This window comes from Haliotis cracherodii, unplaced genomic scaffold, assembly GCF_022045235.1.
Source record: "Haliotis cracherodii isolate W230 unplaced genomic scaffold, xgHalCrac1.p SCAF_1, whole genome shotgun sequence".
In the NCBI taxonomy this organism is placed as follows: Eukaryota; Metazoa; Mollusca; class Gastropoda; order Lepetellida; family Haliotidae; genus Haliotis; species Haliotis cracherodii.
Genome location: NW_027266264.1, coordinates 30,830,597 through 30,847,334, shown reverse-complemented (window position 1 = coordinate 30,847,334; position 16,738 = coordinate 30,830,597). Strand labels below are relative to the sequence as shown.

General features: G+C 38.2%; 1 protein-coding gene across 1 annotated transcript in view; it reads right to left on the bottom strand.

Annotated features, from left to right (window-relative positions):
- Positions 1 to 16,725, bottom strand: part of LOC139475778 (DENN domain-containing protein 3-like) — a 67,455-nt gene extending 50,730 nt beyond the window's left edge. The window contains exons 1-6 of the mRNA XM_071258988.1: positions 16,704 to 16,725; positions 15,966 to 16,249; positions 11,924 to 12,287; positions 5,646 to 5,770; positions 1,401 to 1,543; positions 313 to 421 (exon numbers count right to left, since the gene is read on the bottom strand). Of these exons, the coding sequence (XP_071115089.1) occupies positions 313 to 421; positions 1,401 to 1,543; positions 5,646 to 5,770; positions 11,924 to 12,287; positions 15,966 to 16,094 (870 nt within the window). The 5' untranslated portion in view covers positions 16,095 to 16,249; positions 16,704 to 16,725. The remainder of the gene's footprint in view (positions 1 to 312; positions 422 to 1,400; positions 1,544 to 5,645; positions 5,771 to 11,923; positions 12,288 to 15,965; positions 16,250 to 16,703) is intronic.
- Positions 16,726 to 16,738: the final 13 nt, after the last annotated feature.

Below are 16,738 nucleotides of genomic sequence, written 5' to 3'. Positions count from 1 at the left end.
TTAGCTTCAGCGAGCCCTAAGATCTGATTATAATGAGATGTCTGAAAGTGGACATGTCTTCTTGACTCACCAAGGGGATTCCATGTTGGAATTGTTCTCCAGGAACAAATGCATGTAAATGAGGTGACGTAATAGATAGGTGGTCAGGCTTCTGTGACACTGTATCAGTGTACCCCACCAGCATGGATTGTTGCTCATAATATCAATCACTGTTTTGTCTGGCACAGACTTGATTATTTACAGACCATCGTCACATAGCCAGAGTTCTGCATTTAACGAGACACAAACAAACAAACAAACGAACAAACTCACCACACAGACATTGCCAGGTGGAGGAACGGGGGTCAGTGTGAGGATGTAGGTGAACTCCTTCATATAGGTGAACATTCCTTCTGTTTCACGCTCTATATTATCCACCATACTGAAAAAAATAGCAGTTGGATAACATGGCAGCTCCTTTTGCTTTTGGGGGCACGGGTGGCCCAGTTGTCTAAAGCGCTGCGATTCGCTGTGTAGAGTTGTGGCCCTTGGGCACGCCAGAAAGCTTTGATTGTGGGTTCGAATCCCGGTTCACCCCAATTATGTTTCTAGGTTTGTCAGCACCATACGCGTGCTCATGGGTTTCACCGAAGTGGTAAACGTCTGAGACCTGCATCACTTCAGGCTTTCCTCCCACATTAAGCTGAAACGCCGTGATGTAACTGGAATACTGTTTAAAGCGGCGTTAAAGCCAACTCACTCACTCACTCCTCCTGCACCTATTCTATAAAACGTCAATGCTAAATGTATCAAATGTGGTGCTCTTTATGAGATATTAAAATTGGCACCCCTTCTAATAATCCAAGACATACATGAACGAGCAACTTTTGCTCAGCAATACATGATCTCATTCATACACACACGACATTGTGGCCTATACTTCAATTACATTCATAAGGCCACACTTACATAGTTTATGTTGCATGGATTTATTCCAGTTTTTCCACATAAGGTTGGTTGAAATAAAAATGAAAATAAATGTCAATTATTTATTTACTTATCATGTTTATATGAAATTCATTCTGCCAGGGAGTTGAAACTGCAGATGACCTCTAGAATCACTTATGGTAGACATGGAATTTATATAAGATTATAACATTTTATAATGTATAAGAGGGTCTATATTACTAGCGGGAGAAATAATAATAATGATGATGATGATGATGATGATGATGATGATGATGATGATGATGATGATGCTGATAATACAAAAAATAATATTAATAAAAATAATAATAATAAAAAAATAATGTTTAATTCATTTCTTAGACCAACTGCTTTTCAGATTGGGTGGTGGACCTGTGAAACAAAAAATAAAAAATTGTGTGGCCTAATGCACCAATTCATCCATCTAAAATTACCATGAGAGACATTCCTTCATGGAGTAGAAGTAGGGGTACTTCGAGATGAGGATGCAGCACTGTGGGAGATACGCTCGCGTCTTACTGTTACTCAGGCATGTCTTCTTTGTCTCAAGACTCATTTTAAGATTCTCAGAATCTTCCTGAAAAAAACCACATGGATTTTCATTATAGTAGACAAAAACAATCAGATTTGAATCATTCAGATTATTTTACCATTATAAATGAGTGACCAAAGTTACCATACTTGGCATCTCGTTTTACTCTTCGTCAAAGCTATAAAACACACCGCAGTGAATGAAGCAAGCTAACAAAAGAAGGGGAACGATCAATAACATCCATAACAGGATTTTCAAACCAATACTGAGATATTACGTGTTCAAGGCAGAAGTGAGCAGGTAAAGGTTTGAGTCTCTACAGAAGAGCTGCTTCACCCTCCAATTGGTACTTATTTGGGGGAATCCGAGTTCTGAAAGTATAGACAGAGGAATGATGTTCCACTATATTTATTCAGTATGTACAAGATGTGATGTATGATTCTGCTGAAGAGGGTAGATTGTATCGTCACCTGCTCTGATGAGCCTCTGTCAACTGCTGTGCCAGGACCAACAGACCGAACTGGTGAATGCCTTGAACATTGGTGACAGAGATGTCACATAAATAGTGGAGTTTCCTGTCACTTAAGGACCAGAGCTGCCACCTGAAGATCTACACGGTGAGCGCCCTGCCTACAGTGATGGCGTTACAGGTTGGAATGAATGGCTTCAAAGAGCATCCGTCGCAGACATTCAATCTCTGTAGCCACCGCTGGAGATGCTGATGTAGTGACAAAAGGGACCAGTCAGTTGTCATCTTGGAGGCAGTCAGAGATGGGTGAGTGCTTGTGCCGACTTCAAGAGACCTAGCAGCTGCTGCTATTGGCGAATGGGTTAAGCCTGTTTGAGTGCTAACAGCACTAAACATAGTATCTTTGAACATCTGTCCAAGGGATGAACATCTTGCACACCTCAGGTTTGAAGAGAGCTCCTATAAACTGAAAATGCTGAGTGGGAGTTGCCTTGGAATTCGTTAAATTGATGAGCCTGGCTGTAAAAGTAGCTTCTGTGTGAACTGTAAGAGCTTCACGAGGGTGTTTTGGTCTACGTGGACTTGATAGCAGTCGTCTATATAGACTTCGAAAATAATCCCCCGGATGTGCAGGAACTGTGTGATCGGCTTCGTAAAATGGGTGAAAAGCAACATGGCCGTAGAAATTCCAAACAAGAGCACCTTCCATTGGTAGCGAAGGTCATGGAAAATGAACCAGACTTGGAAGGCAACTTTATGATGGGTGTAGGTAAGGGTTGACTACTTGGAGGATCCATCATGATGGATGTAGGTAAGGGTTGACTACTTGGAGGATCCATCATGATGGATGTAGGTAAGGGTTGACTACTTGGAGGATCCATCATGATGGGTGTAGGTAAGGGTTGACTACTTGGAGGATCCATCATGATGGGTGTAGGTAAGGGTTGACTACTTGGAGGATCCATCATGATGGGTGTAGGTAAGGGTTGACTACTTGGAGGATCCATCATGATGGGTGTAGGTAAGGGTTGACTACTTGGAGGATCCATCATGATGGGTGTAGGTAAGGGTTGACTACTTGGAGGATCAATCCTAGTAGGCACATACACGGGTTGGAGTATGCAATATTGATCTGCTTCAGGACCGTTGATCCTGACGTTTATCAACAGGGGAGGTGCCCCGAGGGTGTGAGGAATGTCGATGTCTATGTTGGTGTCGCTCCATTGCAGCTCGTAGTGTATATCGGTACTAGTCTGACAAAGGATTGGAATTCGGTTATGGCAGGTATCGATGACTATCTGTGAAACGGCTAGGAGATATTTAAGGATAGAATAGCATGTGTTGATACTAATCCATTTGGGAAAGGTATCAATGCCAGTCCCAGCTGAGATGTCAATTCCTGTAGTCGATATGTCAATGTCCATCTTGAGATGTCGAGATGTATGTTGCTGCGAATCCGAATCCAATGATAGAGATCTATCCTTGAGTCGATAGTGGTCCAAATGTTGACAGCCTCTGGGGGTAAGACTGTAGTCAGTGACGGGTCAGCAACTTCGGCAACCACCTGAACATCCCGTTGGGGAGTGGGTGGTGACAGGCTGGGGGTCTGTATACACAGGGTGGGTTGTCACAACCACATCATGGGGGTGGTCGGGCTTTCCTTCGTCATAGCTATGGCATGCCATTCAGTCAGTTGAGGGTCCATCAGAGTATCAACAGGTGCACTTGGACCAGTCGTCGTCATAGTTTTGGTGGGTGCCTCCTCATGCAGGAAAGAATCGGAGCCGACATCATCTTCTACTGTGAGAGTAGACGCAGGAGGTTTGACAACTGCAACCTTGGGGTGAATGGCCAATTCAGTATTAGTATTGCTATCTCGATGAAGTCAATATTCTGAGTCCCTTGATTTAGAATGTCAGTCGATTGCTTCCTCTAATAACTGGGAACATTGACAGCAACAGTGAGAAGACTTGCAACGACCACGGCAACCACAACATAAGGTGTGAGGATCATATGATGAAAAAGTACAACAACATTCTGTACAAGCCTGGCGTTCGCCTTTTTCCATTCAAATATTCTGAAGAGAAAATGATGTAGTTGTAGGAGGAAGATCTCACACAAAAAATGTATTCTCAGTGTTCAAACAGGTTTCTACACTGTGGCAATGTGACAGAGAATGATGCGGCAGGTTAAATCAGGTGATCAGGTTGTGTAACGTGGCTATGCATGGGATTACAATGCAGGACCCATTTGTTGATGTGTGACCATGGTGATGCTGGGATGTGTTCAGGTGAAATGTTTTTTTTATCTCGAAACGTCGCTTTGTAGATAGAAAGAAGAAATGCACAGTGTGAGATAGGATAAGTTTAAAAATTATCTATATGAAACATTCACATTCGGCTGAATGCTTTTGATATTTTACAAGAAGATCCTATTCCTAATAATACTAATGCTAGATATTGGAATATGTACCCATGACAATCCGGGTTGGAATTGGTCTTCAGCAACCCATGTTTACCTAAGATGCGATTATGCTTGTCATAAGAGATGACTAATGGAATTGGGTGGTCAGTCTCAATGACTTGGTTGATGCATGTCATTGTATCCCAATTGCGTGGATCAATGCACATGATATCAATCACTGAATTGTCTGGTCCAGACTCGATTATTAACAGACAGCCGTCATATATCTGGAATATTGCTCAGTGCGGCGTTAAACAACAAACCAACAATATTGGAATATGGTAAGGGGCAAAGAATACAGGAGATACTGTTATTGACAGGGTCATCTTCATCGCTCCTTTAACATGACTAATCATGCTAATAGTGTTGACTTTCGTATTGCTATATTTTGCAATAAGGATTCATGTATTGTGATATGTACCACAATATATTGCATGCATTCTTTCATATATAATTTGTTATGAACGAAAATAAAAATAACACACATAGGAAGTTGATCGTGAATATATTCACTTTTTTTATCACAGGAATCAGTTCCTAATTTTGGAATTTCAAAACTTCAGTTTTGACTTGTCACTTATCTACTCTTGCCAACAAGATGAAATATGCATGATTTTGAAAAACACAATATTCCAGTATTTTTCAAAAGTATTTTTATACGTATTCAAAATCGTGGTATAAATGTATACAAGCAAAACCGCACACCTCTAACCTACAGGCTAACTAACTGCAGTACAAAGTGCACAATTTACTAACATGCACATATTGTTATTGTTTCTTAAACTACCAGTCTGTCTGTATATGAGGAGTTGAGTGCGTCAGCCTGTCCTCTATTCATAATGCTTGCTATCATTGTGACATCAGGCCCTTTGTGTTCATTTTGCGAAGCTTCTTTATATCATCATCATGTCATAATCTAAAACTTTCAATCAAGTCAAATGAACAAATTGTCACTCAAGTGTTTATTTATTTGTTGGTTAACACCGCACTCAGCAATAATACAGCTATATGATGGCAGTCTGTAAATAATCAAGTCTGGGCCAGACAATTCAGTGATTGACATCATAAGCATCAATCCATGCAATTGGGATATGATGACATGCATCCACTAAGTCATTGAGACTGAACACCCGATTCCACTAGTTGCCTCTTACGACAAGCGAGCCAAAGAGTGCCTTGTCCCTTGTTTCACTAATGTACATCAAGTGGTGTTACCTTCTCCAAGATATATGGCTTGTAGAAGGTGAGACATGTCGCAAAAGTCTTGTTGCCAGACAGATCCGTGAAGACAAGGAAATGGACAGATTTTTCAGGCTTGTGTCTGTACACTTTGGCGTTTTCTGACGACAAAATAAGAACTGTCATTAAACTTTAACACTCTTTAAAGTATAAAACTCAAAAGAAGTTAAAAAACATATTACTATAGTCATGGCATGACATGGCATGACAGATTAACTATGGTAAACGAAAGAATCAGGCGTTCTTTAATTTCTTTTGAGTAGCATTCCTTATAGTAAACAACACCATGATATCATTAGTCTGATCGCCGATCAATCACCATGGGTCAACACTTCCAAGCCATAAGAAAGAAATAACAACTATGCAAGTCTTAGAGGTTTTCTTTTTGAAGTTACATGATCCATGCAATATAAGAGTGAGTGAGTGAGTGTGGTTCTACGCCGCTTTTAGCAATATTCCAGCAATATCACGGCAGGGTACACCAGAAATGGGCTTCACACATTGTACCCATGTCGGGAATTGAACCCGGGTCTTCAGCGTGACGAGGTAACGCTTTAACCACTAGGCTACCCGACTGCCCCTGCAATATATTAAGAATTGTCTTGGTGGTTAAGTTTCATTCTATCACAACAGAACCTTACCACTATGTCATTATATGCACTTTTTCAGTTTAATAGGTATCACTTATTTTACCTTTATTAGAGACACCTTAACATATCATTTTGTCTGTGTATGTGATATGACCTTGAGAAAAGTCAAATGGTTAATGTGTAGGCAAAAACATATTTTTAGTAATTATTGTGAATCAGTGAAAACATCTTCATCTTGCATCCATATAATCTGTTGCATACCCTGAGAAACAGCAGTTGCTAACATGGCTAAGGCGAACTTCCAGAGGCAACAGAGTTAAAGGGGCACTGATCTAACACAATTCCCCGGACTGGTTGTTGCCTTTGTTATTGTTTTTTCCCCCGTGAGTACCCGGATGATACGCAACGCAACTGAGCGTGACCAGAGACTGGACTACCGTCTGCAAGGACAGCTAAATAAACTTGGAGGCTGGAGGCAATATTTGTTTTACAAATTTTTGCATAAACACTGATTGGTTAACTGTGATCTATAAAGATTTCGACAAAGGGCGCATGTAAATTAATTTCTTCAGCCTAAATAAACAGACAAAAAGAAAGGCGGAGCTCATCGGATTTGGAAATACCCCAGATGGTTATAGTTTAATACTAAAAAAAAGTATCTATGCAGTGAAAGCATTTTCGGATTTCGGATTGCGTCGATAATACGACTACTACTCCCTTGTTGTCAACCACGTTTTCTGGTATAACCCTACACTTGTGTATTTGTCGTCATTCACTTGATGCTCAGTTAATGAATTTATTACAGGTACAATTAGTGGTAGCGCCACTTAGACTACCTGACAAAGGTTCCCATTTGGCATTTATTGTGTCTGGGGTAATTATTCAATCTAAATCCTGGTTTGAAGTGAGGTCAAAAGTGAGTGTTTACATGTCTAGGTTTACTAAAACAAAGGGAATACACTCATATCATGGCGTGAAGTGCCGATGTAAAAACAACATACTTTGTTCAAAGGGTTAACTGATAATATGTTGATTGATTGATCATTGTTATCTATCACTCAATGGATTTTTTAGGAACCGTGGACGTTATGAAAATAGTTGTCACGTGGGCTTTCTCAGCCGACCCTTGAGACTTGAACACCTATGTGAAACACCTGAAACAATCCAAGTGATCAGTTGAGAAACGAACACGGGTTATAATATCCCGAAACGATATATATCTTGATTGTTACAGAGACACGTCACATCGAATAAGTTTCTTTGTACAGCTGCAGACAAGTGGGATATTGTTCCTTTGTGTGGAATATTCACGGATACATTCCTCGAACAAGGAAGCTCCTAAAATTTATACACATAAATTTGGTAGGTTGCAATTATGGTATTTGCATTTTGTTTTCCTTCATTTGAACCGATTCGTTCTTGTTTCTCCACATCTTGGTTGGGAAATTCATCAATGCACGATAGACGTTGTTTTCACAGGTCCTTTCCTTTGTAAGCCTGTATATATTACCGTCAATTTGTAAAATGTGATTCTCTCAGGCAATTTATAAAATGTGTAAATATTTCAGTCATTTTGACTAAAAAATCTGTCCAGATTGATTAAGATGATCAAAAGGGCCTACAAACATCACAACAGATTATTATGTAGGATTAGAAGCCAAACAAGAAATGTACTTTTCAACGTAACATTTTCAGTCTCTTGGTGGTGACATTAAACATCAAAATGTTTGGAATTCATTAACATAATAATACATATGGAAATGTTTTTTAGTCACTTTTAATAAATTTGAAAATGTTACACATTTTGACAGTAAAAAAATATACACACTATAAAAAAGCAATGCTCAGGTGAAATATTTACTTTGTATTGCAAGTCAAAATAGTGTAAACGAAAATCGCAAAATTACCAAGCAAGTGACTTATCAAAACTTCCGTCACCATTACCGATGCTACCCACAAATATACCTACATTTCCTTATTATCTTGAAAACTGTATTTCATTTTGTTGATCAATGTGACCATACGCCCTTATTTCTACCCATAAAAGTGACTGATGCGCTTACGAATTGCGCAGCAGAGGTCGCGAACTAGTCTAGATTTCTGCTATACATCCGGGTACTCACTGGGAAAAAACAATAACAAAGGCAACAACCAGTCCCGGGGAATTGCGTTAGATCAGTGCCCCTTTAACAGACTCTTAAAAGTCCAGTTTCCACCCTTGCCTAACCAGGCGTGGAATTTCTGGACCCGATTGTATTGCCACCAGTGACTATTACAAGCTATGACCCTTCTATGTCCCTACTACTGACCTATCAAATTCCACCTCTCATAACACTTGAATTTGCTTTAAACAAAATGGCGGTGCTTAGTCAAGACAATCTGAATGCTGATCAAGATATAGATTGTAATAAAACAAGAGTTTGCCACTAATGTGGGATATCCCCCGCCCATGTTCTAGAATTTATGACATTATTAAATCTAAACAAACCCTAACCTTTTTTAACCGAGGTGGAACTTGTCATGGATATTGTAAAAAAAAAGAGTTTGGAACCTAAGTCCATCTTGTTGCCATGGAAACGTAAAAAATGTAAATTTCTAATATTTCTAAATAGCAAAAGGCATTAGCTCAGCATGTACCTGACAAACCTGCAAAGTTTCATGAAAAAATATTAAACGGTTTCTGAGTTATGCTCCGGAAACAAACCCTGCCCTTACAGAACCGGAGTCCATCTTGTTGCCATGGAAATGTAAAAAAATGTAAATTTCTAAAATTTCTAAATAGCAAAAGGCACCAGTTCAGCATGTACCTGACAGACATGCAAAGTTTCATGAAAAAATATTGAACGGTTTCTGAGTTATGCTCCGAAAAACTAAACGTGACTGACGGACGGACAGAGCCCGTTTCTATATCCAACGCCAACTTCGTTGGGATAATAATATTTTGGCTGGACTAACGAGTCTATGCATAGTCCAATCAAAATCGCGTAATGAAATCAACATCCGGTTTGTTAGCAACATGGATTTCATTGTGCAGATTTCGGGCAATTGCAGGATTTGCAAAAGATGCGTACCTACAACTGGGTGTCAACAGATATTTTCCAAATCTTTTCATGTTTTTAATCAAGGTGCTCACTTGATTTGATGCATTTTACCATATAAGAACCACTCCATAATTGCAGCCTAGTTCAAGGGTGGAAACTGGACTTCTACAGTCAGTTAACTCCCTTGCCTCGGGCTAAGGCGACGCTTTCTTAAAGTTTTGGTTTACATATTGGATTAACTACAGCCACAACAAAACAATTAGAAAATAAAATAGAATAATTTGAATTAGTTTGTATTTTCTTGGCCACTTTCTCTTTGATGAATCAGAAAAACATAAGTCTACAACTTCTTAAATCTAACAAGAGTAACTATTGATCGTTTAAATAATAATCATAAAAACTGATCAAATGCATAGTATCTCACTACAAACACCTCATCACGTCAAATCATGTTTTATAGACATAATAGATGTAAATACCTGTAAAACAATGAAAATGGGCTGTGTAAAAATATCAAACGTACTGCCCATATGCCCCCAGATAAAATATTGAGCAGGGTTTAAAATTCCTTGTATTTGAGTACCAATAGCACAACTAAAATCATAATGGTACAGTTCAGATAAGTTCTTGCTGCTTTAAGGTTACACTTCGAAACATATTTTTTAATTATAATACTAGCCCTATGGTTCTGTGAACAGAGAGCACAGGTCGCAAATGAAGGAAAGACTGGTCGCAGGGAGAATGTGGAAGGTAACTGTGTTTCGCAAGCTTGACTCTTGCCCCCCCCGAAAAAGACATGCTTCCTCAGGCAAGAGACTTTGTTAAAAAACCCTTCTGTTCACCCAATGAATGGGTACCCAGGAGGATGAGATGGTAATGTGAATAAAAACATTCCAGCACCTTACAAGACAGCATGGGTCGAATACTACCCAGTGAGCTCACAAGGGAATTGGAGTGAGTGAGTGAGTATGGTTTTACACAGCTTTTAGCAATATTCCAGCAATATCACGGCGGGGGACACCAGAAATGGGCTTCACACATTGTACCCATGTCAGGAATCGAACCCGGGTCTTCGGCGTGATGAGCGATCGCTTTAACCACTAGGCTACCCGACCGCCCCCGAGGGAATTGGAGTGAAACACTGATCCATTGGTTGGGGTAATAACGATGTGCACTATGAGCATTAACTTCGGTGAATATCATCTGGCGCATTATAAATGGACTACCATAATCGACGTAATAAGCGCCCTGTTCATTGGAGTATGAACCTTCATCATTGTTCACAGAGTGAGGGCCAAACTGTATGAACGTCGGAGCTTGCGACGACGTTCATACAATGTTTGGCTCTCACTCTATGAAGGTTCATACTCCAATGAACTCACACAAAGTGAAAGTCAATTCTTATAATTTTTTCATCACAATTTCTTACCTCAAATGATGTAGGCCAAAATCTAAATACAATTTTATTTAGTATGTGTGACTTCATGTTTACACTGACAGCCATACAACAACCACCTATATCACGGAATAAAAAAATAGTTCCTCAAAAAGAAAGGTGTCATGGGCGTATGGATACACACCTTGCTTTTCAGAAACATCTTATGCAGCACATGTGTTCAAATCATATCCACATTAGATGAGAAAGGTCTGTAAAGAACTACCTCATTAAGTCAGTCACAATGACAGTGCGTCGTAATACATTTATATCAAGTACAAGACGTCAAAATGGCCGACACGATAAACGTGACGGGAGAGATTTCCAAAGTTCTTAATGAACTTGTGGCGGTTACATGTGTTAGTCATCATTGATCAACTGGCCGATCATTGAAAGGTGAATAAAGATGCGTCAAACACACATTAAGGTAAATTCATAGATTGCTGGTGACGGTCAATGTCAGCCTAGGCACGGATTGAGTCGATACTACGATAGTCTAGATGTGTGTTTGTTCATTAGGATACGCCGCAGCGAGGATATTCGTGACCAATCATGCAGTCCCGCTCTCTGACGTTTCTCAATGTATACTGAAACGCTGAGACCAAGAATAAAGGTTCTAAATGATCAGAAAGAACGCTTTGTATGTTTTCTTGCTATGGAATTCCAAGGGGTTTCCCCAGGAATATGGAAGTAGTCCGTCAGTGTTTATGTCATTTCAAGAACACGATCTCGTGAAAAACGTATGAACGTCAAATTGTGGCATTCATACACTTATGAACGTCAATTTCGTGGTCACGTGACCGGCCTCTCGTCCAATGGAAAAGCTGTATATCGTGTAAACTTCAAATTAAAAAATTATTATATTTTAAATTTCTATACTGCACTTGTCCAGGTGCTAGTGACCACGAATAACAAATTCAATTCATGAATGGATACAGTTCGAATCACCGGATACGCAAGTGAATCGTAACAGTCCTACTATGCATCCTTAATTATGGGAAATTAAATTCTGGAAAATTATATCTGTCATATATAAACATTTCAGGCTGTCAGTATAAACAACAAAATTTATGATCTTTTAACTCTGTTGTTTTTCACCAAAATAATATTCTAATAAGAGCCCCCAATTTCTAATTTTGAGAGCGCCCTAGGCGCCTATTATGTGAAATACGGTAATTACTAATTTACCTGGAAAACAGAACACAGGAACAGAACGAATAACTTCTTCTGACAAGGGAAGGTTGGTCATTGTGACTGAGCGATAATTGACAGTATGAGTCCGTCGAAAGTGCCTCTTGAGAAGCGGAGTGTTGGTGGGACTGAAGCGACGTGTGCGATCCTCACGTACACTCTTGGAACGTGATGGGAGACTCAAGTGTTCTCCTGAACCGTCCAGTGAATTGCCTGTAGAACCACAAGTGACAGGAGGGTAGTTGGGATCCTCTTTCAGGAATGGCTGGAAGTGTGTGGCTTTACTTGAGGATACTGCAGCAATGACCTGTGGCTCATAGTCCTGGTGGAACAGGTTGAGGAGGAGGCTGTCACTATCTTGCTGAAATAACACATAATAATATTACATTTTATGCTATCATGTCCATTATATGATGATATCAGACAGAAACACATTCCAAATATATATTGTAAATATCAGTTATTTAAGCATATATAAGCTCAGGCAAACTAACTGATTTACTTCAATGCTGTAAATATATTAAAGAGGCTATTGTATTATGTTCATCCCATTTGCAATACTTGTTTAATGTTGCACCAATATGTAGATTCTATATGTCAATATTTATTTGCACATGGGCCTGTGGCCTTTATACTGAATAAATAAATTGAAATTGAAATAAGATGCCAGATATTAACATGATTAAAGCATCACTGTAACATTTTTTGATCTTTTCATCTCACAATATCTTTTCATTTCACTTTACTTTGTTTTTTTAAAACAGAACTTTTAAAGGTTTATTATGTGTGATTTTATTGCTGTATGTCAAGTTATTTACTGATATACCTTATTGTTTTTATTATCCTGTTTTCCATACCGAATAATCACTTCTTTAAACATGTTAAATACTATCGCATGCAACAAAATATCTTAATTGCACATAATGTGGTCATCTTTAACATGTTTACAGTAATTCATACTTTACACGCTTTTCTGTTTATATTTCACCATGGATACACCATGGAGGCAAATTAAAAAATAATGACAGTGAAGTTGGGGACATTTTGGGTTGAATGGAGCATTTGGATGGCCTGGAAATGAATGTTGCTTCGTATTGTGGTCGAACTCAGCATGAACCCCCCAGGGTACCTCTGTCCAACAAGCCCTCCTCCTGCCTTCTGAATTTGTTGAAACTGATGAATTTGACAACAAATTAGGATAAAGTCACCACTGCCACAACAATTTCTGCCTTATGTCAATCGCTTGCCAGTCAAGTTACGCGATGCCGTTATCTTGAGTATGAAGCATGTACACTGCTGACAGCAGAATATGTCACACATCCTCTTATTTACAGTAAACAATGTAGCATACCAATATATCTTTCTGTTAGGTACTCTTGTGTGAATGAATGATGCTATTTTTCTATTAAGTTTCTTAAAACAGACTTATTTTTCACTCATATGACTTTCAAATATTATTTTGTCCCCTCAAGAACTGACTCCTGGCTGTTATATCCAAACTGGTTTGCCATTTGATATTGTCTGAACACTTTTTTCAGCTTTTCGCATGCCTGATGTTGACTGGGGAGGTATATGTGCACTCATGCAGAAGAAGTAGGAGTTACGACATCGAATTTGGCATTTGGAGAAGCTGATCCGAAGTCCAGTGTTGGCAGTGTGTGATCGACAAGCCTTGTTTTGCCTCGCTGCGCTCTATTAACTTTGTATCATTGAAACTGGCAAATAACTGAAATAAGCAAGTTTAGCCACCTTGAAACATTAAACAGTAAGGATGTTTGATGTCCTATGAGTATTTTTAAGTCTTAACTAAATAAATCAATAGAGTTAAGTGTAATTTCCTTCCATGTTGTGGTCTCAAAGAGCTTTCTTCTACTTGAGGGTCCATTTCCATTTCTCGGCTTTAATAGGCGGTATGGTTCACTGGTCGGCGTTTGAGATTGCTGGCAACAATGCACCCTTTTACTTCCTATTTTCTGGTAAAGCTCATTATCCAGCCTGACATATATGATGACTTTAAAGCTGCTTAATGAGTCCCTTGCTTATTGTTGGCCAGAATTCCATGCTCTCTGTCCAATTTTGAGATTTTTTTCTGATTCCTTTCCATGTGTACTTATGTCACCAGCCTATATCATAGGTGATTATACTTTTGATTTTTGAAGTATATGAAAGCACAAACATTTGTGATAGCCCCTCCATAGATGATTTACCAAATACTGACAGCCATTTGAGTGTTTAATTATATAAACAATGGATGGTGTAAGTTCGAGCAATCTCAAACAATATCAATCGCATCATGTCATGAGTGTCAAAACCATATTCCATGAATGTAGCAGACATGTTCTGATGATGTCAGCAAAGTAGGGCAAACAACAGACCACTACTCAATTTTAAATATGTATTGTAACTGGTTTTGAGGTTTAAAGATCATTTATAGAATTGACCTTGACCCCCTTCTTTTTTTAAATATGAATTAACTCCCATGGTCAGTGCATGAAGGTAGAAACTTCTGTATTAATACAGAAATACCTTTTGTAAAACATTGATGAAGTGTACATCCTGAAACTCTCACAACTCTTTCTGTGCATCAAAACTATGTATTCTGGTGTCATATAGACATGCTGGATAGGAACAAGTAGTGAAGTTTAATCCAATTTCCATTTTTTTTCTGAGAAGCTACATATATATACAATACATAAATCACAGATTTGACAAGTGCAAATATATTCTGATTTGTCTACAGGTTCTACTACACCAAATCAGAACCATTTTGGACAGTGCGGTTTTCGTAGGGAGCATTCAGTGTAGATCGAGAGATATCTGCAGGCTGTGATTGGAGGATATTCTGTAAGATTTTTATGTCTTTCAAATGTACATCCATCCAGTTATTAAAACTGACCATGTTTTTCTATATTTAGTACTGTCATTTTCAACATGATGACTTATGCTGAATGTGACCACAGCTATTTTCAAGTAGGTGCGAAACTGGGGGTGGTGTGTGTAGCCTATATCATAGGTGATTATACTATATCATAGGTGTGTTTAGCTTCCGGTACTCGGAAAAGGAGCTGACTAAGCTAGTCATTTTTATTTTTTTTATTGCTGCTCTAAGGCCAAACTGTGCACACACATACAGGTAATAGCTGTTGAATGCTTAGTTATTTAAAAAAAAAATCATAACGTTACTATAGAAGTCTATGAGAAAACATTTGGTTGTGTGTAACCTAAAGGCTCTTGGTTAAGTGTGGTGTATGTAAATTAGGGCTGCAACAAATACACTATGAGGCGAATACGATTTGTATCATGAATATAGGGTAACGAATACGAATATTTATTCACAAATACAATAACAAGTCAGCAGTTGATGTATTATTTATGATATTCAGTGAAACAATAAGAAAATAAATTATTTGACATGGTTTGTTAATTATTAATTTATTATACATCTATTTACTGCACTTATCATGCTTATCCAGGTACTAGTATCTGCTCAAATGCGACAGTGACCAGTGACTATAATCATGATAATATTGTCAAATTAAATATAAAAGAGTGTTGTCTTTGAAGAAATCTATGCATATGATATGTTCTTATGGATATTTTAAGGGTCACGGTATGTTAATGCACATGACTGCATATTCATAAATACATGTATTTGATTCTAGTGTCCACAAATAACGAATTCAATTCATGAATGGATACGATTTGATTCACTGAATACGCAAGTGAATAGTAACAGCCCTAATGTACATAAAGCTCTTTTAAACTAAAGAAACTGGTAATTATTTCACATGGACAAATAAATAATTACAACGCAATTTACTTATCTTGACCATGATCAACGTTAATCAACACAGAATGAATAAATGAACATCATGTTTAACATGTCTAAGGTCAACTTCCAATTTGCATATTTTTGGGAAAACTCAACAACAATAAAAAGATTAAGTAATCAAGTACTATGATTAGAACATCAAGTATATCCAAAATAAGAATATTCTGGAGCTACATATTTTTTAAGAACATATTCACATAGACATACTTTTGCATCTTTGTCCGCTGGAACGAGTCCTGTGTTTTCATCAATGCCAACAACCATCATCACTTCCACAAATCTATTGTAGAGGTTGTAGGCACAGCCGGTATCATCCATATCTTTAAGTGCAGCCATGTTTTATTTTTGCTGGCTGGTACCGTTATCGTCGACGCTGATGCCACTCAGTGATAGAATCCTACTGTCAGATTCATGTTGTCTTTGAAACAATGTGTTGAGAAACAATTGCAGCAATGCATGAGCATGCCATGATCTTCTTCACATGCAAGCTACTGGAATAAAATATTAAACATTTTATAATGCATGTTGATATAAAACTTGGTACCTAGTTTTGTTTTTGAAGACTATTATTATGACTACGATGACAGGACACATTAAACAATTATCAATGAGCATAAATATAAGTTTTAAAGGAAATTCTTTTAAATGACTAACTATAATGAAATAACTGTAGATTTCTATATCGTTACACAATCATCAATGACAGTAGAACAGATCAATGGCTACGAGACATGAGAAGAGAAATGAAATTTGAATAAAAATGAATAATCCCAAATTTATTTTTCAAAGTCGCTTTACTTGTTCAGCTACTTTGAACTGAAAAATTAAAATCTCAAGAGTTCCTGTCGATCTCCCCACTTTCAGTAGATGATTGACAGTATTTGCTTCCCTGACAAGTTTTGTATTTACAGTTGAGTTCAAGTATTCCTTTCGGCTTTGGCTTACCCTTGCACCCAGTCACGAGACCTGCATTAGAGTTA